The sequence below is a fragment of the Manis pentadactyla genome, chromosome 2, assembly GCF_030020395.1.
Source record: "Manis pentadactyla isolate mManPen7 chromosome 2, mManPen7.hap1, whole genome shotgun sequence".
NCBI classification, from domain to species: Eukaryota; Metazoa; Chordata; class Mammalia; order Pholidota; family Manidae; genus Manis; species Manis pentadactyla.
In genome coordinates this window covers 30203441-30229849 of record NC_080020.1, presented here as the reverse complement: position 1 = coordinate 30229849, position 26409 = coordinate 30203441, and the positions used below count along the sequence as shown (strand labels likewise).

Here is a 26409-nt window from a genome sequence, read left to right as displayed (position 1 = left end):
CTTATCCCATAACATTCTAATCAAGTCCAGTATCAAAACTGCTAGCTGCAGGACACTAGTTGGAGAATTACATTCCTTTTAAAGAGTACTCAGAAAAGCCTTCTGAATTATAGCCTATTATGTTTGAAACTGATTTATTTCCCTTTCCAAGTTGCAAATGCATAAATATACCCAGAGGCTCAAGAGAGATGGGCAAAGTCTTATAAATACTCATATAAGCTAGTAGCTGTACTTGGTATTGCAATAAGTCAATGGCAAATCATAAAAAGCATTTGTCTTTAATTTTTGTTTGTTTCTAGGAAATAAATGGCAAAATATTTACAATGTAGAATCTGAATTCCCCCACTATAGGGTGTGAATGATGGTCCGGTTGCGAAGCTCCTGAATGTACTCTTTGGCGTGCACAACTGCTGTCTTTGGTGCCTCAAGGGGAGGTGGGGGGCCTTCCACCAACTTCACAAAGTAATGGCAAAAAACCTTCTCCATGAGCCCAAAGCGACCTCTGCCGTGGTATCGGATGCGTTTCAGGTACTGGCCTCGCCCTGAGGTAGACTCAGCTAGACAGGGAAGAAAAAGAGAATTACAGGAAATGGTGGTATCCACAAGAAGACTGCAGCCTGGTCAGCAGAGCAATCCTTCCTTCAACTGTATCACACGACGTGAGCTCACTGGCCGGGCAAAGCAAGCTGTCTCAAAACAAGTATCTCCTAAGTACTTACTAAGAGCCAGACTATTCTAGGTTTTGGAGGAAAGAGAGTAAACAAGACTAGCAAGGGCCCTGCCTGTATACATTCTAGAGGCAACAGAAAATAAACATGATCATTGTTACAAGTGCTCGAATAAAAACAGTGATGTGACAGAGACTGACGGGGTGCTGCAGGGCAGCTTTAGATTGGGGGGTGAGGTAGGGGCTATCGAGAGGCATCCTTCAGGAAGAAGCATTTGGTCTAAGATCAGAATAAATCACTCATGCAAATATCTAGGGGCAGGGTATTCCAGGACGAGGGAACAGCAAGTGCAACACCCAGTGGTGGAAATGTTGGCTTGTTTTAAGCATAGAAAGAAAACCAGCTGCTGAAGCATAGTAAGCAAAAGGAAGAGTGGTACAAATGAGGGAAAGAGATCAGAGATCAAGGTAAGATTACACAGAGCCCTGTAGGCTGAGGTAAAGAGTGGTAAAGAAGTGATATCTAAGTGTATAAGAAGCCACTGGAAGCAATGGTTCCCAAATGCTGGTACTCAGGCTAGCTATGTCTGGCTAACCTAGGAAACGTATCTAAAATGTAGTTGTTGAGACCCCATCTCTGGAGAATCAAATTTAATATATTTGGGGTGGGCCTTGGAAATTATATTCTAAGCAAACACCACCACACACCCACTACCCCCAGTAATTCTGATTCACAGCCTGTTTCAGGAACTCCCACATCATGACAGCCTCCTCCTTTCTTCTCTCCCATTCTGTGTATCAGACTGATAACGTAAAATTTGAAGAAATCTTTTAAATGGTACATAAGAAGAAATCTGTTCAGCTGTTCACCCACAGTTAATCAAAGCAGTAACCAACTTCTAGTATTTTCTGAATTTATTTAACATTAGAGTTAATTCAATAATCCCTTTAAAAAGGCAAAAATCTATATAATATATATCAAATCAATCCACGTCAATGCTCACCATTCTTATATACTTACTGTGATATAACTTTATAAGTACAGGGACTATATCCAAGTACATACTTGACTATGATTCTCTCATGAGTGCGAACAGAAGCAGCACAGCTCAACCAAAGAGAAAGTAAGAATAAAAGTGATGATGAAAACTGCCCGGGGTCTCAGTGAGATAAGGAAAGTGCTACTGTCCTTATATCAACTTCATCAACTGGGTACTAAAGAAATGTGTTTAAGAATTTCCAAAGAGAAAGCAGAATTACACAAATCACTTTATAACAGTGCACCACTAAGCTCCCTGGATACCCATCAGGAAACCTACAAATAAGAATGGTGACACTGGGAAAAATACAGAAAACTTCTACAGTGCATTTTATAAACATGATGGCTGCTTCTAGCCAATATGGTGACTCTATTCAACTTGAGCACCAATTTCCAAATACCTGGATGATAAGAAATACTACTCCAGTGAAGTAAGTATCAAAATCAACTAACTGTGCAGTACTACATAACCTTATCAAAATACAATGATCAATTGCATCAGGGTCAGGGTCTATAACCATTTTCCTTTCATCTCCCCCAAAATAGATGCCCAGTATCTGCTAATGCCAGTTGTGATTTCATCTTAAAGCTATAAAATTTCACCTATCTTACATCATATAATGCCATCATTTTTTTATTACGTCAAAATGAAAACATTAATTCTTCTGAACCAGGGTACTTTAATACATTGTAATGGGAATACACAACACAGCCACTTTGAGGTCCAGAAATCAGGACCTAAACTATAGATTCCAAATTGGTTTCTGGTCTCCCCTCCACTAATTCTATATATTGGGGGTTTCAAACTACTTATGTAGGGAACCATTCCAATTAAAGTGAAACAATACATAGATGCCCACTGTCATATGGATCTGTTCCATCTCACACATGGGTGGGGAGACATCCAAAGCTGTGCCATTTATTCACTTAACTAGTATTTCTGATTTCCTACTGAGTGCCAGACTATCCTGGGCTCCAAGGACACAGCAGTGACCAAGACATCAGAGAGCCCTTGTTATGCCCAGGACTCCCAAACCTGAGACCCCACAGCACAATTTCAAAACCAAAGTTTATAGTTAACAGTCTTAAAACAATGCCTTAATAACCTCAATTTCTCACTCAGAAACTTCCTGTGGTTCCTCTTAGGTAGTTTGAACTAAATGTTACAGCCTGCCATGTTCAGCCCTCTAGAATCTAGGCCCAGTCTACCCTTCCAATTTTATCTAATCTAAGTCAACACTCTACTTCCTTCACACTATTCTATTCATTGTACCACACAATTACTGCTTACTCCAACTATGTGCCTTAGTTTATGTACTTACCCCACTTAGGAAATCTTTATTCCTGGATTCTCCTTTGGATACCCAAAAGCCTATCCTCCAAAGGCAGATTTTTCTAGAAAATCCCCATAACTATTCCAACCCCTACTGACCTCCTCTTCTGGACTCCAACAATACCATTTACCTGTATTACTCTTTTTGGTCTCAAACCATATACTTTCTAGGTAAGTCCTCTGTTTCATCTGTAAAAGTCAGTTCCTCAACCAAACTTACATTCCTTTTGTATTGCCCCCAAAGTTCATTCTCAACAAGGAGTAAAAATGACTTTGAAATACATCCTCTGATAATTAGTAACATTTTTTCAATAAAGACATCTCTGTAAAAATTTGCTCAACTTCTAAAATAAGAATCAAAGCTTTCCAAGTATATATATATTAGTAATAGTATATTACTAATTCCAACTCAAAGGATAATTTATGTATTCTTCCAAGGACTACTACTGTAGTTTTATGTTTTAAACTGCTTTAAGAAATATATGATCACTCAACCAAGAATTAGGAAAAGTGCAAGTTGCAGCGCTCCAAAATCGTGCGACTATAGACTATCTACTATTAAAAGAACATATGGGATGTGAACAGTTCCCAGTAATGTGTTGTTTTAAGTTGTCTGATTTTTCTCAAAATATTCAAATTCAGTTAGACAATATCCATCATATTATTGATAAGTTTTCACAAATGCCTAGGGTGCCTAACTGGTTTTCTTGGTTTCACTGGATATGGCTGGTAATTGCAGGTCTGCTTTTGTTATGTATCTGTATTCCTATTCTGTTAATGTTAATTCCTATTCTGTTATGTATCTGTATTCCTATTCTGTTAATTCACATTAACAGAAAATTCCTATTCTGTTAATAATTAGTAGTTTGTTAAAACCTATACATGCTTATATTACTCTACAAGAAGTTATGTCAAAGAAGTAATCAATCTTCCCATGTTTTCTTCCGTCTGCTTTGGTACGTTACCGTGTTCCATGAGGTCTGTTTTTATCTCCAGGTGTATGCAGTCTGGTGTTTTTTCCTGTTGCTCTTTCCTGATTAGTTGTATTGATTATATTTTCGAATTATATGTGGTTTTGGGAGCAGTCCTCTGTCTTACCTCTCATGCCACCATCTTTAATCTCCTAGGTCATGATTTTCAATTGAAATATCTTATTTTAAATCTCAATCTTGTATAACTGATTACATTCTGATACATTTCATAGATGCCGAGGGAAATCAGAATGGCAGCTCAGAAGATACAGGGCCATCGAAGTTGATCATAAACATTTTGTTCTCACAGCAGCATGAATAAATAATTTAAGGGCCTAGAATCACTGGAAAAGTATAAAAGGATGAAGAGAAGACCATTTGCTTAAAACCTTTTGATGACCTTTCATGCTCTGAATATCAAATCAAAGTTAATCAATTTTATTCAGTTTCATAGGAATATGGGCTTCCAGCTGACAGACAAAACTTTGTGTGGAATTCAGATACAAATAAAATATAATTTACTTTTAAATCCTTTTCAGTAATTGTAGTAAAGAGAGAGAGGGTGAGAAAAGAGCAGGAGTTGCAGTACTTGTATCAGACAAAATAGACTTCAAAACAAAGAAAGTAACAAGAGATAAAGAATGACATTACATAATGATAAAGGGCTCAGTCCAACAAGAGGATATAACCATTCTAAATATATATGCACCCAATACAGGAGCACCTACATATGTGAAACAAATACTAACAGAATTAAAGGAGGAAATAGAATGTAATTCATTCATTTTAGAAGACTTCAACATACCACTCACTCCAAAGGACAGATCAACAAGACACAAAATAAGTAAGGAGACAGAGGCACTGAACAACACATTAAAAGAGATGAACCTAACAGACATCTATAGAACTCTACATGCAAAAGCAACAGTATACACATTCTTCTCAAGTGCACACGGAACATTTTCCAGAATAGACCACGTACTAGGCCACAAAAAGAGCCTCAGTAAATTCAAAAAGATTGAAATTCTACCAACCAACTTTTCAGACCACAAAGGTATAAAACTAGAAATAAATTTTACAAAGAAAACAAAAAGGCTCATAAACACATGGAGGCTTAACAACAGACTCCTAAATAATCAATGGATCAATGAACAAATTAAGACAGAGATCAAGCAATAATGGAGACAACTAAAAACAACAGAACAATGCCTCAACATCTGGGGGATGCAGCAAAGGCAGTTCTAAGAGGAAAGTCTATACCAATCCAGGCCTATTTAAAGAAGGAAGAACAATCCCAAATGAATAGTCCAAATTCACACTTATTAAAACTGGAAAAAGAAGAACAAATGAGGCCCAAAGTCTGCAGAAGGAGGGACATAATAAAGATCATAGAAGAAATAAATAAAATTGAGAATAATAAAACAATAGAAAAAATTAATGAAACCAAGAGCTGGTTCTTTGAGAAAATAAACAAAATAGATAAACCCTTAGCCAAACTTATTAAGAGAAAAAGAGAATCTACACACATAAACAGAATCAGAAATGAGAAAGGAAAAATCAAAATGGACACCACAGAAATACAAAAAAATATTAGAGGTTATGAAAATCTATGTGTTAACAAACTGGATAACCTAAAAGAAATGGAAACCTTTCTAGAAAAATACAACCTTCCAAGGCTGACCCAGGAAGAAACAGAAAATCTAAACAGACCAATTACCAGCAATGAAATTGACTCGCTAATCAAAAAACTACCCAAGAACAAAACGCCCAGACCAGATGGATTCACTGCTGAATTTTATCAGACATCAAGAGAAGACATAATACCCATTCTTTTTAAAGTTTTCCAAAGAATAGAAGAGGAAGGAATACTTTCAAACACATTCTATGTGGCCAACATCACTCTAATACCAAAACCAGACAAAGATACCACAAAAAAAGAAAACTACAGACCAAAATCCCTGATGAACATAGATGCAAAAATACTCAACAAAATATCAGCAAACTAAATTCAAAACACACATCAAGATCATACACCATGATCAAGTGGGATTCATCCCAGGGATGCAAGGATAGTACAACATTAGAAAATCCATCAAATTCATCCATCACATCAAAAAGAAGGACAGAAACCACTTGATCATTTCCATAGTTGCTGAAAAAGCATTCGACAAAATTCAACATCCATTCATGATAAAAACTCTCAACAAAATGGGTATACAGGGCAAGTACCTCAACATAATAAAGGCAATATACGATAAACCCACAGCCAACATCATACTGAACAGCGAGAAGCTGAAAGTTATTCCTCTAAGATAGGGAACCAGACAAGGATGCCCCCTCTCCCCGCTTTTATTCAACATGACACTGGAAGTCCTAGTCACAGCAATAAGACGATGCAAAGAAATAAAAGGCATCCAGATGGGTAAGGAAGGAGTCAAACTGTCCCTGTTTGCAGATGACATGATATTGTACATAAAAAGCCCTAAAGAATCCACTCCAAAAACACTAGAATATCTGAATTCAGCAAAGTTACAGGATGCAAAAGTAATACACAGAAATTCATTGCATTCCTATACACTAATGATGAACTAGCAGAAAGAGAAATCAGGAAAAGAATTCCATTCACAACTGCATCAAAAAGAATAAAATACCTAGGGATAAACCTAACCAAGGAAGTGAAAGACCTATACCCTGAAAACTACAAGACACTCCTAGGAGAAATTAAAGAGGACACTAATAAATGTAAATTCATCCCATGCTCTTGGGTAGGAAGAATTAATATCGTCAAAATGGCCATCCTGCCTAAAGCAATCTACAGATTCAATGCAATCCCTATCAAAATGCCAACAGCATTCTTCAACGAACTGGAGAAAATAGTTCCAAAATTCACATAGAACCACAAAAAACCCTGAATAGCCAAAGCAATCCTGAGAAGGAAGCATAAAGCATGGGGTATCTCACTTCCCAACTTCAAGCTCTACTACAAAGCCACAGTAATCAAGACAATTTGGTACTGGCAGAAGAACAGACTCACAGACCAGTGGAACAAAATAGAGACTCGAGATTAACCCAAGCATATATGGTCAATTAATATATGATAAAGGAGCCATGGATATATAGTGGGGAAATGACAGCCTCTTGAACAACTGGTGTTGGCAACACTGGACAGCTACATGCAAGAGAATGAAACTGGATTATTGCTTAATCCCACCCAAAAGTAAACTCAAAATGGATCAAAGACCTGAATGCTAGTCATGAAACCATAAAACTCTTAGAAGACAACATTGGCAAAAATCTCCTGAATATAAACATGAGCAACTTTTTCCTGAACGCATCTCCTTGGCCAAAGGAAATAAAAGCAAAAATGAACAAATGGGACTACATCAAGCTAAAAAGCTTCTGTACAGCTAAGGACACCATCAGCAGAACAAAAAGGCATCCTACAGCATGGGAGAATATATCTGTAAATGACATATCTGACAAAAGGTTAACATTGAAAATATATAAAGAACTCACATGCCTCAAGAACCAAAAGCAAATAACCCAATTAAAAAATGGGCAGAGGATATGAACAGACAGTTCTCCAAAGAAGAAATTCAGATGGCCAACAAGCACATGAAAAAATGCTCCACGTTACTAATCATCAGGGAAGTGCAAATTAAAACCACAATGAGATATCACCTCACACCAGTTAGGATGGCCAGCATAGAAAAGACTAACAACAAATGCTGGGAAGGATGAGGAGAAAGGTGAACCCTCCTACACTGCTGGTGGGAATATAAACTAGTTCAACCATTATGGAAAGCAGTATGGAGGTTCCTCAAAAAACTAAAAATAGAAATACCATTTGACCCAGGAATTCCACTCCTAGGAACTTACCCAAAGAATACAAGATCTCAGATTCAAAAAGATATATGTACCCCTATGTTTAGTGCAGTACTATTTACAATAGCCAAGATATGGAAGCAACCTAAGTGTCCATCAGTAGAAGAATGGATAAAGAAGAGGTGGTACATATACACAATGGAACACTATTCAGTCATAAGAAAGAAATCCTACTATTTGCAACAACATGGATGAGGTTGGAGGGTATTATGCTCAATGAAATAAACCAGGCAGAGAAAGACAAGTAACAAATGATTTCCCTCATTTGTGGAATATAACAACGAAGCAAAACTGAAGGAACAAAACAACAGCAGACTCACCAACTCCAAGAAGGGACTAGTGGTTACCAAAGGGGATGGGCAGGGGCGGGTGAGTGGGGAGGGAGGGAGAAGGGGATTGAGGGGTATTATGATTAATACACATGGTGTGGGGGGATCATGGGGAAGACAGTGTAGCACAGAGAAGACAAGCAGTGACTCTGTGGCATCTTAGTATACTGATGGACAGTGACTGCAATAGGCTTTGGGGGGAACTCAATAATATGGATAAAAGTAGTAACCACATTGTTTTTCATGTGAAACCTTCATAAGAGTGTATATCAATAATACCTTAATAAAAAAATTGTATAAGAAAAAGAAATAAAATCATAATCTACTTCAATTTCAGAAATAGGTGTGGTTAACCACCATCAATTCCAGGAGAGTTGAGGTGAGATTTTTAACTCAGCCAGAATAAATATCTCCAGCAGGGCAGAGGTTATGAGACAAAGTGAAATTTAGTTATATTTTTTCTTACTCTGTTGAAAAAAAATCATAAAGCACAACTAATTTCCCCCATAATTATTCGGCCTTTTTCCCTCCATTCAGAGAGTAGCAATTCCCCATACCTTGAATTTAAAGTATCTTTGGATAAAAGTCCTTTTTCTATGTAGGTTTAGCAAACTGGGAAAATTTTACTTCATCAACATCTTTGATTACAAAACTGCTGAGGTTAGGAGTAACTGCTGCTGAAGTGAGAGGAAAACATTAACTCCAACTTGTGATCTACTTTACTGTGGTATTGGGAGGGGTAAGAGAGCTTTGCAATAAACATCGACCTTTCTGGAAAAGAGCTGTGTGAAGGTACGCTACAAAAAAAATCCCTTACATTTGTACAGTGTATCATGCTTCCCAAAGCATTTTCACTTACATTAATTTAATTTGTTGTGGAACAAGCATATAAAAGCAGAGATAATGCCTCAGGATGTAATAACAAAGGGGAACAAGCACATCTGGGTCATCTGAGACTTCTAAACCCCTCGGCTTTTACAATTTAACAGACTTTCCATTCTGACAATTAGAAGATTACATTAAAGGACACCTTTATGGATCAGGCACCTGGCTTGGCACATTACAAATAAAGATTTTTTTAAGTCCATTTATGATCCATTATTTACTTCAAGTTGACAAAAAATTATTATAAAAAATGAGTTATGTTCTTCCTCAGTTTTATTATAATTAAAAGGCTACTCTATGTACCGTCTTGATATCCATTATTAAATAATTATTGGCAACAGATTTCATGATCTCAGCCTCATTATAGAACAGGTAAAGCATTACAGACTAACAGCATGCTGAAAGCTGCAACAAGCTGTTACCGGCAATCTGCACTGGCAAACCCAGTTAGGTATCAAAGACTTATTAGATAAAGAACTTAGCATCCCTATTGGAAGACATTTTCCAATGCTAAGAATATTAAATACCTTACCTATATATAAATTGGATCTGAATTCCACATTGTGGTCTCTCACTGCCATATCCTGTGCTTCTAAGAGAACCTTTAGCAAGGAAAAGAAAGGCATTCAGAAAGACCCTGAACAGAAATGGATTTAAATTTCTCATTTCTTGTTGTTACCTCAAAAATATGACTGCTAATCACAAGCCTCCATTTTAGAGTGAATTTTTAAAAGAGAATATCAAATGACAATGGTACCAAGGAGAAGGGATACAGTGAGCTTCCTTCCTCAGACAATAATTGCAGGTGCAAGGAACACAGCCCATCTTGCCAAGTTTTAAATGGCCTGTGTAAGCTGTAGAGGAGGAGACAGCAGCGCTGGTAGCTATACCCCTGGTAATGAACATTACGCCTCTGAGTCAGAGACTTGTCGGAAGTTCAAGAAGCTCAAGAGCTAAACCTTACTAAAAAGTTTAAACTTTGGGTCCAAAATAACGGTTAACAACATATGACAAGTAAAGAAAATCATACTTGAAAATTTCCTTTAAGAATTATTAAATTTATACTCTATACATATTTTGAATTAACTTCCTCCAGAACACATTTTTTAAAATAGGATAATTTGTTTTCAGAAATTAAAAAAAATCAGATCACTCCTTGGAAGACAAAGAACGTAGTAGTACAAAGCTGGGCACACAATAGATACTTAGTAATTGCATTGTTAATTGAATTAAATATAGGCACTCCAATGCAACCTCTTAGAAGTCTGAATACAACAATCTCAACTGTTCAACTACCAAACCGAAAACATAAGATCTGACTTTAGGTGACAACTGATTGAAGTATAGAAAATAATGCTGATATCCCCAGGTGTCCTCAACCCAGAACACTCATGTGCCTAGAATGAGTCAGCACGAATACCTTTAGCACAATTGTACATAATGAATCAGCTACCTTTACAGGTACCAGGGTCTTCATCTAATCAGTCCCATCTGGTTTGCAAATACGAAAAATGGAACCAAACAGGTTAAGTGTCTGCCCATACAATTGCAATAGAAATTGCCAAAGAAAGGACTAGACTCCAAGTCTCCTGAGTCTCAGTCTAGTGTTCTTTCCACTCAATTAGTTATCAAATTACAAGCTCTCAGTTGTGGAAGTGACAAAAGGAAAAAAAAAAAAAAATTTTCTAAAAAGTGTATCAAGCCCCAAATCACTAAAAATAAGGTTTATCACTTCATAGACAGACAGTGAATAAATAAACACATAGATGTCTGGTGCAAATAAAGGCATCTCAGAAAAAAAAATAGTTAAAGCATATAATATTCCTAAGGTATAAAGATATTAATAAAATTGAGTGCCCTAAATCATTATTATATAAAGTATGCATTTATACCAGGAATTCACAGAATTCAGGATTTAGGCTGAGCTTACTAATACCTACAAGACAGCTATGTGCTCCCTCCCTCTACATCTTGGTTCACCTCTTTAATTATTTGGGCCCCTTTTTTGTCACTGAATTCCAACTGAGCCAAAGCCTGGTCAATGGACATTCCTCGGATCTAGAATTAAAGAGTAACAGACAAGAAAAAATAAACAAATTAGTTTACAAGATTATGTTCCTTTTTCAATGAAAAGTAAAAGCTTTACATAATCCAAATAACTTCTAAAAATTGCTAATTAGTTATATGTCAATTATATCTCAATAAAACCGGGTAAGGGGGAGAGATTTTCATAAATCAAAAAAACTAACACAGGCAAAGGAGAAGAAAACAAGTTGATAACAGATATCTTCCTTTTTAAGCCAAAATCAAATTTAACCATAAGACACACAGTATAATAATTTCAGTAAACTTAAAAGAGAGCGGGCATGATAGGCTGACAAGGACCACACTAGGCATTAAAGGCATCTCCTCTTCCTTTAGGACAACTGTATTACATAAAGGTTGGCTTCTTTCATCAACTCTCATATATAAATTTCATTTTCTAGGGAGAAAACTTAAAAAGCAACAATTTTGAAATAGTTTGAACCAACTTTTACAGATAAGTAAGTTTGCTTCCTGGATTCTCTGGTTACAACCAGATTCCTGATGCCTTTGTTCTAAGTATCAATATATCCAACATGTTTTAGTTTCTCAGAAAAAAGGTAAAAATTACACAAAAAAACTCACTTCTGAGCAACCATTTTTGGGTTATCTGCCAATTATCTGAATAGATAATTATATTACTCACTTTGTGGGAAATTTTTTCATTTTTTCAAATCCTGGGGGAATACTCAAAGCTTCCTTTCTTAAGTATTATATGTAATAGTAATTTTAACTTACCAGTTTTGCCAAATACCACATCTTGTCTTTGCTGTATTTTATTTGCCTTCGACAATGGTAGATTTCCTTACAGATGAGGGGGGAAAAATGTTATCAAGTTTATCAAAATGACAATAACATACTGTTAATAAAATTTTTACTTTCTATGCCTAAAGAAGATGCTACCACAAGAAATAAAAACATTAAGAATTTGGAGATCTTTTTTCCCTTTACAAAGCTGTATTTTTCCAAAATCTCACTGTTAAAAATATTACTAAGGGATAAGTAGAAACCATAAAATAGCTAATTTGTGACAAAATTTACAACATTTCTATCAAGAGGGATAAATAGATTTAAATGAAAATATTTGAAAACATTTAGCTGGCTAAAAGAACAGAAAAAAGGGTAAAAAAAAGCTTTCTTGTGAGGAGAACAATGGTGAAATGGACAAATATTGTAGGTGTATGGTCAAGAGCATAGGTCCTAGAATCAGACTGCCTGGGTTTGAATCCCAGCTATACCATTTACTAGCTACAGAAGCCAAGCTACTTAACCTTTCTCTGCCTACATTTCCTCTTCTTTAAAATAAAGATAATAGTACCTATCTCATAAAACTAGAATAAGGAGTAAATGAAATAACCTATGTAAAGAAAGCACTTTACTATCCCTAGCACATGGTAAGATACCTTAGTAAATGTTAGCTTTTATTATCTTCTATTTATAGTGGCATTTATATTTAATTTTTTAATCATCATCCATTAAACAATTTATAGTTCACAAGGCACTTTTCAAGCTCATTATTTCATTCGATCTTAACTCTTATGAGTTGGGAGAGGGAACATTTTATCATCATGTTACAAAGAAAAAATCAGAGAAATCAAATGACTTGTCCAGGACTGCAAAGCCTTTGAGACAAAGCTAGAAGTCAAAGTGCCATACAGGGAAGTATGTGACAGGCCTAATACAACATCTGGTACAATGTCTGGCAGGTGTATCTTTATTAAAGTTCCCATGACTCTAAAACCCACGTTCCTTTCACTATTATACTGCCACTTAAAAAAATCAGAAAACATTTGTCAAGGTAAATAATAGCAAGGAGATTGCCTTCAAATGTTTTAGCAACAGCAGAGTTTTCTCAAGTGGCCATCTTTTAATATATAACAGATTTCATTTCAGTTGCAATAGAAGCTGACAGGCTAAGAACTGTAGCAAGGGCCTAATTACATTTCTAGCAATAAAGCATCCTGGGGAGCACAGGGAAGAACAACTGTCATGACTGATAATATTCATCTGCAGAATTAATACACTCAATAAAATCTTTTATATAGAAACCTTTCAATTCTTGCTTTCCCATGGTGGGCTATCTCTAACCCTGAATTGTATATGATTATCTACAAATTAAGAAAAAAAGATAGTGTAATCCTGGCAAGAGCATGGGAAGAAAGGATCAAGTATTTACAAAAAGAGGGGGGAAGTTATTCAATCATGCTCTTCTAAAACTAAAAAGCTCAACATTTACATTACACAGGTGCAACGTCTAAGAGCATTTTCTAAAGATAAGCCAGACAAAATTCTCAGTAAATAAACCTATCACAACAAATACATAAGGCAGCAAAGTTGGAGGTCAGAAGGCCTGGTTAAATGTCACTGCTATTAACCAACCTATACAGTAAGTTAGGTAAAAGTTAATTGAAGATATAATGTACAAAATAGTTATTCAAATGAAGTAAGCATAAATTATCAAATGTCTAAACCAATAACTTTTAAAGAAGTTAATTTATATTACAAGAAATGAAAGCATTAAGAGTTGAGAAATTCTTTTCCCTTCACAAAGTTGTATTCAAACAACAAAAAGTGTCATCTAATAAAAGTCCTTACTAGAGCCTATGGAACCCCCATTAATGACTTCTAAGCATCACTTACTATCAGTTTATCAAGTAATCCATAAATTAAAAATACATCTCTTATAAAAATGGTTGTTCAAATAGTTTTATTATATCCTCACTACACTTTTAATTTAACAGCTTTCTTCAAAGATATTCAAAAGTAAACTCAAGCCCAAGTTAACAAGGTATGACTTTTATGAAGAAAACCTTAATTTCTCTCTGGTTTATTTTCTTTACCATGAAGAAGCCACATGTAAGATAAAGTCTACATAGGAATCTATATTTTTTGGAAACTGGTGCTAGCTGAATTAGGATGGTAGTCTTAAAAATAATAAGAGTGGCCTAAAACATGCCTAAATTGGTGATATTGATTTTAACTTACTGCTACAGGATTTATTCACTACCCCATACACTGTTATTTGTTTAACTACATACTTCAGTGCTGAAGATTGGAATAAGCTAGAATGGCAAATACTACCTGGGTCTCTTTTAAACTAGAGATACAAATAATTTTTAAAACATTTGCAGCTAGCAGATTGGCAAGTGTAGCAGTTATTGCACATTATGGCACAGTGTGTGAACTATGTGGGCAGGTGAGCAAATTATTCCTGCTAATAAACTAGGCACTTACAAAGGGCATTAATATTTCAGTCATAACAGACATAACTGATACATCACTTTGCCAAATGCCAATTTACCAAATATTACTTAAAGTCAGAAAATGCTAAGGTATTTTCTAAAAGTCATGATTTGTCCTAAAAAGGATTATTCACTCAAAAAAAATCCGTGATTTATTGTTAACTATTTGAATTCTGCCATTTGTTATGTCTCCTGAACTACATCTGTCTTAACATCCAAAAAGACTGGTACTATAAAACAAAATTTTGCTTTTAGATTCTAGACCTGACAAATATCATTAGATTTCTTTACTTCCAATTAATATATCTAAGTTCAAAGAGCTGAAGTAAGAAATAAAGTTCATTAATTATAATAAATATTAGTTTATGAAATTTGTACAAATGTGTAATTTCTTCTATATTTTGGTTAATTACAAAATGGAGTCAATTTTTAATAGCACAGATTCTGTGACAAATCTAAATTTTAAGTTCTGATGGCATGATAAAATGCGAAAGTTATAGTTACTTGCTTGAACAATTAGCATCTCTTTTTCCTCTTATTTCCCAGTCAGGTTGGAGCTCCTTAAATTAACAAATTAACTTCCCTAAATCAGAAAATAACAGAAAACATAAAACTGTCTTAATTCAGAACAATATGTAGAAAGCAAATGAATCTTAATAAAATGTATACTGTCAAGTTCATATCAAAATTAAGCAAATGACATTCTTTAAAGGTATAAATTACACCATAGCCTTAAATCCCACAGACCTTTAACAGATGTTTGCTAAATTGAATGATTTATAATTAACACAGCAATTCTGTTTCTAAGTACTTATCACAGTTTATTTTCTTAAGGATTCAAATGTTCCAATCTTGTTTATGCTATTACTTGCTTTAAATTTTTAAACAGATGTGTATATATTCCACAGCAAATTCACATTAAGCTGAAAATCAGTCTCCTACCTCAGACTAGAGCAATCTCTACCAGTTTAGAGAGAGTAAAAGAAATCGGAGTAACTAAAGGTAAAACTCCTTATCACTGGAAGGAATCCAATGATTAAACTAAAACCTTAGTCCAAAGGTTTATGAATTAAAAAATACACACAGTGTGCCTATGTTCAAATATAAAACACTGGAAAAAAATGTATTTGATTTAAATATTGGCCAATGGTTGAAGTCATTCTTGCCAACTCCTCATGTACCATTATCAAGAATCCATTGGCGAAAAAGAGGGGACGTGGGGGCGGAAGATGGCGGCGTGAGTAGAGCAGCGGAAATCTCCTCCCAAAACAACATATATCTATGAAAATATAACAAAGACAACCCTTCCTAGAATAAAGACCAGAGGACACAGGACAATATCCAGACCACATCCGCACCTGAGAGAACCCAGCGGCTCGCAAAGGGGGTAAGATACAAGCCCCGGCCCGGCGGGAGCCGAGCGCCCATCCCCCCAACTCCCGGCCGGAGAAGAGCAGGCAGAGCGGGAGGGAGACGGAGCCCAGGGCTGCCGAACACCCAGCCCCCGCCATCCGGACCAGAGTGCAGGGCCCTCGATACTGGGAAAACAGGGCAGCAAGAACAGTGAGCGGGCACTGGAGGCTGGGCGCCAGAGGACATAAGAAAAGCGCGCGACCATTTTTTTTTTGCTTTTTTGCTGTTTTGTTTCGGCGAGCGCTTTTTGGAAGTCTTAAAGGGATAGGGACCCCAATACTAGGGAAACAGGGCAGAAAGACCGGTGAGCAGAGGCCTGAGGCTGGCACTGGAGAATAAAGAAAAACGAACGACCACCTTTTTTTTTTTTTTTAATTAAAAAATTTTTTTTGGTGGTCGTTGTTTTGTTTTGGCGGGTGCTTTTTGGAAGTCTTAAAGGGGCAGGACGGGTCACTTAATCCAGAGGTAGGGAATCCGGGATCTCTGGGCACCCTAACCCCTGGGCTGCAGGGAGCAGGGAGGCCCCTTACGGAGATAAATAGCCTCCCAGCAGCTCCTGCTCCAACGCGACTCCACCATTTTGGAGCAGCTGCCCGAGCCAGGCCACGCCCACAGCAACAGCGGAGATTAACTCCATAGCAGCCGGGCAGGAAGCAGAAACCCTGTCTGCGCGCAGCTGCGCAGCACAAGCCACTAGAGGTCGCTGTTCCCCCAGGAGAGGAGGGCCACAAACCAACAAGAAAGGAAGTCCTTCCAGCCGTCACTCGTCCCAGTTCTGCAGACTATTCCTATCACCATGAAAAGGCAAAGCTACAGGCAGACAAAGATCACAGAGACAACACCAGAGAAGGAGACAGACCTAACCAGTCTCCCTGAAAAAGAATTCAAAATAAGAATCATAAACATGCTGACAGAGATGCAGAGAAATACGCAAGAGAAATGGGATGAAGTCCGGAAGGAGATCACAGATGCCAGAAAGGAGATCGCAGAAATGAAACAAACTCTGGAAGGGTTTATAAGCAGAATGGATAGAATGCAAGAGGCCATTGATGGAATTGAAATCAGAGAACAGGAACGCATAGAAGCTGACATAGAGAGAGACAAAAGGATCTCCAGAAATGAAACAATATTAAGAGAACTGTGTGACCAATCCAAAAAGAACAATATCCGTATTATAGGGGTCCCAGAAGAAGAAGAGAGAGGAAAAGAGATGGAAAGTATCGTAGAAGAAATAATTGCTGAAAACTTCCCCACACTGGGGGAGGAAGTAATCAAACAGACCACGGAAATACACAGAACCCCCAACAGAAAGGATCCAAGAAGGGCAACACCAAGACACATAATAATTAAAATGGCAAAGATCAAGGACAAGGAAAGAGTGTTAAAGGCAGCTAGAGAGAAAAAGGTCACCTATAAAGGAAAACCCATCAGGCTAACGTCAGATTTCTCAACAGAAACCCTACAGGCCAGAAGAGAATGGCATGATATATTTAATACAATGAAACAGAAGGGCCTTGAACCAAGGATACTGTATCTAGCACGACTATCATTCAAATATGACGGTGGGATTAAACAATTCCCAGACAAACAAAAGCTGAGGGAATTTGCTTTCCACAAACCACCTCTACAGAACATCTTACAGGGACTGCTCTAGATGGGAGAACTCCTAGAAAGAGCACAGCACAAAACACCCAACATATGAAGAATCGAGGAGGAGGAACAAGAAGGGAGAGAAGAAAAGAATCTCCAGACAGTGTATATAACAGCTCAATAAGCGAGCTAAGTTAGGCAGTAAGATACTAAAGAGGCTAACCTTGAACCTTTGGTAACCACGAATTTAAAGCCTGCAATGGCAATAAGTACATATCTTTCAATAGTCACCCTAAATGTTAATGGGTTGAATGCACCAATCAAAAGACACAGAGTAACAGAATGGATAAAAAAGCAAGACCCATCTATATGCTGCTTACAAGAAACTCACCTCAAACCCAAAGACATGTACAGACTAAAAGTCAAGGGATGGAAAAACATATTTCAAGCAAACAACACTGAGAAGAAAGCAGGGGTTGCAGTACTAATATCAGACAAAATAGACTTCAAAACAAAGAAAGTAACAAGAGATAAAGAAGGACACTACATAATGATAAAGGGCTCAGTCAAACAAGAGGATATAACCAATCTAAATATATATGCACCCAACACAGGAGCACCAGCATATGTGAAACAAATACTAACAGAACTAAAGGGGGATATAGACTGCAATGCATTCATTCTAGGAGACTTCAACACACCACTCACCCCAAAGGATAGATCCACTGGGCAGAAAATAAGGAAGGACACGGAAGCACTGAACAACACAGTAGAGCAGATGGACCTAATAGACATCTATAGAACTCTACATCCAAAAGCAGCGGGATACACATTCTTTTCAAGTGCACATGGAACATTCTCCAGAATAGACCACATACTAGGCCACAAAAAGAGCCTCAGAAAATTCCAAAAGATTGAAATCCTACCAACCAACTTTTCAGACCACAAAGGCATAAAACTAGAAATAAACTGTACAAAGAAAGCAAAGAGGCTCACAAACACATGGAGGCTTAACAACACGCTCATAAATAATCAATGGATCAATGACCAAATCAAAATGGAGATCCAGCAATATATGGAAACAAATGACAACAACAACACTAAGCCCCAACTGCTGTGGGACACAGCAAAAGCAGTCTTAAGAGGAAAGTATGTAGCAATCCAAGCATATTTAAAAAAGGAAGAGCAATCCCAAATGAATGGTCTAATGTCACAATTATCGAAATTGGAAAAAGAAGAACAGATGAGGCCTGAGGTCAGCAGAAGGAGGGACATAATAAAGATCAGAGAAGAAATAAATAAAATTGAGAAGAATAAAACAATAGCAAAAATCAATGAAACCAAGAGCTGGTTCTTCGAGAAAATAAACAAAATAGATAAGCCTCTAGCCAGACTTATTAAGAAGAAAAGAGAGTCAACACAAATCAACAGTATCAGAAACGAGAAAGGAAAAATCACGACGGACCCCACGGAAATGCAAAGAATTATTGGAGAATACTATGAAAACCTATATGCTAACAAGCTGGGAAACCTAGGAGAAATGGACAACTTCCTAGAAAAATATAACCTTCCAAGATTGACCCAGAAAGAAACAGAAAATCTAAACAGACCAATTACCAGCAACGAAATTGAAGCGGTAATCAAAAAACTACCAAAGAACAAAACCCCCAGGCCAGATGGATTTACCTCGGAATTTTATCAGACATACAGGGAAGACATAATACCCATTCTCCTTAAAGTTTTCCAAAAAATAGAGGAGGAGGGGATACTCCCAAACTCATTCTATGAAGCTAACATCACCCTAATACCAAAACCAGGCAAAGACCCCACCAAAAAAGAAAACTACAGACCAAGATCCCTGATGAACGTAGATGCAAAAATACTCAACAAAATATTAGCAAACCGAATTCAAAAATACATCAAAAGGATCATACACCATGACCAAGTGGGATTCATCCCAGGGATGCAAGGATGGTACAACATTCGAAAGTCCATCAACATCATCCACCACATCACCAAAAAGAAAGACAAAAACCACATGATCATCTTCATAGATGCTGAAAAAGCATTTGACAAAGTTAAACATCCATTCATGTTAAAAACTCTCAGCAAAATGGGAATAGAGGGCAAGTACCTCAACATAATAAAGGCCATCTATGATAAACCCACAGCCAACATTATATTGAACAGCGAGAAGCTGAAAGCATTTCCTCTGAGATCGGGAACTAGACAGGGATGCCCACTCTCTCCACTGTTATTTAACATAGTACTGGAGGTCCTAGCCACTGCAATTAGACAAAACAAAGAAATACAAGAAATCCAGATTGGTAAAGAAGAAGTTAAACTGTCACTATTTGCAGATGACATGATACTGTACATAAAAAACCCCAAAGACTCCACCCCAAAACTACTAGAACTGATATCAGAATACAGCAAAGTTGCAGGATACAAAATCAACACACAGAAATCTGTGGCTTTCCTATATACTAACAATGAACCAACAGAAAGAGAAATCAGGAAAACAACTCCATTCACAATTGCATCAAAAAAAATAAAATACCTAGGAATAAACCTAACCAAAGAAGTGAAAGACTTATACTCTGAAAACTACAAGTCACTCTTAAGAGAAATTAAAGGGGACACTAACAGATGGAAACTCATCCCATGCTCGTGGCTAGGAAGAATTAATATCGTCAAAATGGCCATCCTGCCCAAAGCAATATACAGATTTGATGCAATCCCTATGAAACTACCAGCAACATTCTTCAATGAACTGGAACAAATAATTGAAAAATTCATATGGAAACACCAAAGACCCCGAATAGCCAAAGCAATCCTGAGAAAGAAGAATAAAGTAGGGGGGATCTCACTCCCCAACTTCAAGCTCTACTATAAAGCCATAGTAATCAAGACAATTTGGTACTGGCACAAGAGCAGAGCCACAGACCAATGGAACAGACTAGAGAATCCAGACATTAACCCAGACATATATGGTCAATTAATATTTGATAAAGGAGCCATGGACATACAATGGCAAAATGACAGTCTCTTCAACAGGTGGTGCTGGCAAAACTGGACAGCTACATGTAGGAGAATGAAACTGGACCATTGTCTAACCCCATATACAAAAGTAAACTCAAAATGGATCAAAGACCTGAATGTAAGCCATGAAACCATTAAAGTCTTGGAAGAAAACATAGGCGAAAACCTCTTAGACATAAACATGAGTGACCTCTTCTTCAACATATCTCCCCGGGCAAGGAAAACAACAGCAAAAATGAGTAAGTGGGACTATATTAAGCTGAAAAGCTTCTGTACAGCAAAAGACACCATCAATAGAACAAGAAGGATCCCTACAGTATGGGAGAATATATTTGAAAATGACACATCCGATAAAGGCTTGACGTCCAGAATATATAAAGAGCTCACACGCCTCAACAAACAAAAAACAAATAACCCAATTAAAAAATGGGCAGAGGAACTGAACAGACAGTTCTCTAAAAGAGAAATACAGATGGCCAACAGACACATGAAAAGATGCTCCACATCGCTAATTATCAGAGAAATGCAAATTAAAACTACAATGAGGTATCAACTCACACCAGTAAGGATGGCTGCCATCCAAAAGACAAACAACAACAAATGTTGGCGAGGCTGTGGAGAAAGGGGAACCCTCCTACACTGCTGGTGGGAATGTAAGTTAGTTCAACCATTGTGGAAAGCAGTATGGAGGTACATCAAAATGCTCAAAACAGACTTACCATTTGACCCAGGAATTCCACTCCTAGGAATTTACCCTAAGAATGCAGCAATCAAGTTTGAGAAAGACAGATGCACCCCTATGTTTATCACAGCACTATTTACAATAGCCAAGAATTGGAAGCAACCTAAATGTCCATCGATAGATGAATGGATAAAGAAGATGTGGTACATATACACAATGGAATACTACTCAGCCATAAGAAAAGGGCAAATCCAATCATTTGCAGCAACATGGATGGAGCTGGAGGGTATTATGCTCAGTGAAACAAGCCAAGCGGAGAAAGAGAAATACCAAATGATTTCACTTATCTTTGGAATATAAGAACAAAGGAAAAACTGAAGGAACAAAACAGCAGCAGAATCACAGAACTCAAGAATGGACTAACAGGTACCAAAGGGAAAGGGACTGGGGAGGATGGGTGGGTAGGGAGGGATAAGGGGGTGAGAAGTAGGGGGGTATTAAGATTAATATGCATGGGGGGGTAGGAGAAAAGGGAGGGCTGTACAACACAGAGAAGGCAAGTAGTGATTCTACAACATTTTGCTATGCTGATGGACAGTGACTGTAAAGGGGTTTATAGGGGAGACCTGGTATAGGGGAGAGCCTAGTAAACATAACATTCGTCATGTAAGTGTAGATTAGTGATACCAAAAACAAAGCAAAAAAAAAAAAAAAAGGGCAGTGCCTGTGTGGTAACCTCCAACAAGTTCTACACAAGGGTATAAAGGGCATATAAAAGTGTAGGCAAAGGGTCTGTTTGTGTTTATACAGAGGATCAAAGCCTAATTGGGCTACCCCGAAAATGAACTAAGATACGATATGAAAAAGAACTTCCAACATCAGCACTCTCTGGAAGACTCATGCCAGAAGATGATCATCAAAAAACCCCAACAAAGATCCACGCACTGCTACAGCTGTAGATGCACTCATCCCACCAGTTCCTGGACTTGCCATGGGAATGAGGAAGGAGATATCTAAGCTGGCCTGTGCATACAGTAAAACAACAAATTTGACTGGATCTATACTGTTGGAACTCAATCAAGAATTAGGAGAAGTGCAAATTGTAGCGCTCCAAAATCTTACAACTACAGACTATTTACTGTTAAAAGAACATAAGGGAGGTGAACATTCCTCAGGAATGGGTTGTTTTAATTTGTCTGATTTGTCTCAGACGGTTCAAGTTCAGTTGGACAATATCCACCATATCATAGATAAGTTTTCACAAATGCCTAAGGTGCCTAACTGGTTTTCTTGGTTTCACTGGAGATGGCTGGTAATTACAGGTATGCTTTGGTTATGTAACTATACTCCTATTATGTTAATGTGTGTGCGCAATTTAAGTAGTAGCTTAAAACCTATCCATGCTGAAGTTACTCTACAAGAAGATATGTCAAAGAAATAATCAATCTTCCCATGTTTTCTTCCGCCTGCTACTTCTATAGCTTTTCTTCTCCGTTCCTAATTACAACCCTTAAATAGAATTCGTGCCTCATGTCAAATTTACCGAGTATCATAATTCTTCCAAGTGGTAAAGATACCTCAAGACAAATGCTGGGCATTAATTCTTCCAAGTGGTAAAGATACCTCAAGACAAATGCTGGGCATAGAAGCCACAGGGCATAAATATGCAAAGAAGTAAAAAGCTAACCTTTTCAAACAATAAGGCTTCTCTCTCACTTACCAACTTCACATTTCCCTGTATGGCCCCGGAAGATGACTGGTTAGCCAGAGACGGGTAAGATTCCTCAAGGGAGGAACAACCTAAGACAGGCACAGTCGCAGGGGGGCCATCAGGTGAGAAATTGGGGATCAACAGAGGTGAGGCTTAGAACCTCACCCCCCCTGTTCTGAGAGAAATCTGCATACGTGGATGTTTTATTGCTCTGGTCTAGCTTGGATTAACACATAGTCTACAGGCACACACCTGATCATCTACATTTGCTCTCTTACAACACTAAACTATGTTTTCTACCTTTATCTTGTATCTACCTACCACTTCAGCATTTTATTAAAAATAATCATAATAAAGAGAGAAATGTGGTATCCACATATAAATCAAGTATAAAAACCAAATGAGTATTCATATTTGAACTGACTGTTTATAGTTCATAATGCATGAGCAAAACTGAAAGCTTCTGTGATGACTGCCCTTGTACTGTTCACCATGTAACTTATTCATTATGTAAGAATTTGTTCTCCATGTAAGAACTTGTTTGTTATGCCTCAGAAGATTGGAGACTGACGAAAATTAGGCTTGGGGTGGATTAATGATTGTGCATTGAGCATTGACTCCCCTATACAGAATTTTATTGTCGTTAACAACCATTTGATCAATAAATATGAGAGATATTGTAACAGCTTGGTAGGGTGATAGCTGGAACCTAGAATTATGTATATAAATGTTTTACCACTCTGTTGTACACTTTAAACTAATGTAATGTAATACTGTGCGTCAACTACCCTTCAATAAAAAATAATAATTTAAAAAAAAAAAAAAAAAGAATCCATTGGCAAGCCTCTTGTGATCACAAATCAATAGGTCTTAAACTGTTAGCTTAGTTTAGAGTTAAGGCCTTAAAGAGGAAGATAAGTCAAAGCAAACAATTAAGTAAAACAAAGATTTTTTTAAACTTCCAAAAAGATAAATCTAGAACATTTTCTTTATCAATTAAAGGATTGTGCAAATTGCTGTATAATTTCTCATTTTCTTAACATGGAACAGTAAGTCACTGCTAGCCATACAAGAGTAAGAGTTCTTTATCAAAATTAAGAGATACTCTACCCACAAACTTACCGCTGGTCTCCGAGGTTCTCCAGGCAGTTGTGGAGGGTAAACAATTTTATTCTTCTTCTCCCATTTTCGAGAAATGTCAAGAGAAACACTTGTGTGGATATGTGACTGGTATAAAACATTGTGAGACGAAAGAAGCCTGTAAAACAACAGAGACTTAGAAATCTTTCCTAGCATGAAGGACATATCTGGCACATGAATACTGAATAAGTATTTAATCCAAACTTAAATACTCAGTTGTACACTGGCAGATTCTCACACAATATAGGCAGTTGGATGATACACTTGGCAAAGCCTTCAGGCTAAAGAATTTTAAAAATATATTCTCCTAGTGGCTCACCACCCCTACTCTACCTCAAGTTCACCATCTACATCCTCATACTAAGTTCAGTGCCGACAAAATACTTGACATAATCTGTACGTTTGCTATCCACATTTAGGTTTCAACATTTTAACTGAAAAGCACAAAATTAAGATGCACAATGTTAGAGGGCAGGATTTCCTAATAAAACTATAAGCCAGGCATTAAGGGCAGAGACTATGGAGTCAAATAGACAAGAGTCTAAATCTCAACTCTAATACAAGGTAAATGGCCTGTGGAAGTCACATAACTTTCTAGATCTGTTTTCCCATCAGTAAATGGAGTAATAATAGTAATTACCATATAGGCATCTTAAGGAGCTCAAATAAGATACTGTAAGTAAAATACTTAACCTGGCACTTAGCAGGAGTCAATAAATTTTAGGTATTACTACTTTTCATATGAGGAGAATAATATCTACTTCATTCTGTTGCTGGTGGATAAATAACATGCCACACCCTGCAGTGTCTAGTACATGGTAAACACTGATGGCTGGTATTAATTTTAAAATAGGCACTCTTAAAGTTCATCTCTCCTGTTTTCCAAAAAAATAAAAATAAACACTGTGAATTATAAACTTCATGTACACAGTTGCAAACCTTCTCATGTTTATAATCATTATTGTTCATTTCTACAAAGTTGTAAATAGTGGACACCCTAAGTCTGTCACCTCTTTGGGCCTCAATTTCTTTCTCTATGAAAAGAGGAATTGGAGTACTTCATCTCCAGGGTCTCTCCAAACTTTAATTCTATCTCTGATCTCATTGTTGACAGCATAATTACAGAAACACAAATCCCTTGGCTTCTATTTAACTCTTCTTCAAAGAAACTACTACAACACTAACCAGTCTGAAAAACTGCTTGCAGGTGAGGACCATGCCTTCTGTATCCCCCACATCTAGCACAGTGCCCCTATAGTCCTCAAAACAAATGAATACCTTTAGTGAATTAATAAATTAAACACATTATGAGTTAAAAATGGCAAAGCTTTCTTTCAAAACCTACAACACTTTCATGGCTCAAATGGTTCAGAAAATAAATTATCAAGCAAATACTAAACTGTAATAAAATTAAATTAAAATATATTCCAAACAGGGTACTTGATTCAGAATTATACTTAATCAAAAGTTCTTATGCACCCTCTCCTGGCCAACCATTGGAAGAACACTGAATTAAAGTAGAAAATGAAGTAACCATAAGGTAAAATTGAAAATAAAACTAATTTAAAACTTAAGGCTTTTATGAAAACTTTTTAAACAAACTCAAGAAAAGGAAGCTGGTGGAATTAACACATATTAGCATGGATTATAATAATATGGCTAATAGTACCCATTTCCTTCTATAAAACTGCTTTCCAACAAATACTAAATTTTAAGTCTGCTTAAAGCTCTAGCTTATTGTTAGCATTCTAAAGAACCGAAGTAAGTTAAAACTTAAAAACAGTAAAATAAACAAACACTGAAAGGCAACCAGGATCAACTTTTATCACTTAGAAATTTGAAATGTTATAAAATATCATTAATAGGAAACCCAAATCCCTTCACCTTCACCAGCTCTGTAAACTGGGTGAGGGAAGGTGGGCATGAACCAGTTCCCCACAGGGCCCGTACAGACAGCATCCACATAAGTCCCCACAGAACAGCAATACTGCCAGAGCTCAAGCAGAGAGCAGGTGGTACACTGTAACTAGCTTATGAATCCCCTTCCTCTCAGTATTCTGCTCCTTTCTATCTACCACTACTTCAGGATTAAGTTTAAGAATCACTTTTCAGATTCTGCCCATAGTCACTGGCACTGAAGAGTAGCAGAGATAAGCCAAATTTTAGGATTAAGAGGTAATTCAAATAAAAGAGGGTATTTGAAATTGTCTAAAGTCACAATGTGAGAAAACCAACACTTCCTATTTATTCCTCATAGTTCATTTTGAAATATGGTGTACACCCAAGGCCCAGGTGAAGGTAGCACTGGCCTCAGGCTCAGTCTTGAGAAAATCATATCATATGCATCAAAGTGAAAAACTCTTTTCCCAAATTTACTTCTGTTAACATTAAGTTAACC

General features: G+C 37.0%; 1 protein-coding gene across 4 annotated transcripts in view; it reads right to left on the bottom strand.

Moving 5' to 3' along the window:
- Positions 1–259: 259 nt before the first annotated feature.
- Positions 260–26409, bottom strand: part of MRPL22 (mitochondrial ribosomal protein L22) — a 33560-nt gene continuing 7410 nt past the window's right edge. For all 4 annotated transcript variants that reach the window (XM_057491087.1, XM_057491078.1, XM_036911002.2 and 1 more), the window contains 5 exons: positions 23994–24129; positions 11930–11995; positions 11090–11167; positions 9642–9711; positions 260–557 (listed from right to left, as the gene is read on the bottom strand). In XM_057491087.1, coding sequence (XP_057347070.1) covers positions 346–557; positions 9642–9711; positions 11090–11167; positions 11930–11995; positions 23994–24129 — 562 coding nt within the window. In that variant the 3' untranslated portion in view covers positions 260–345. The remainder of the gene's footprint in view (positions 558–9641; positions 9712–11089; positions 11168–11929; positions 11996–23993; positions 24130–26409) is intronic.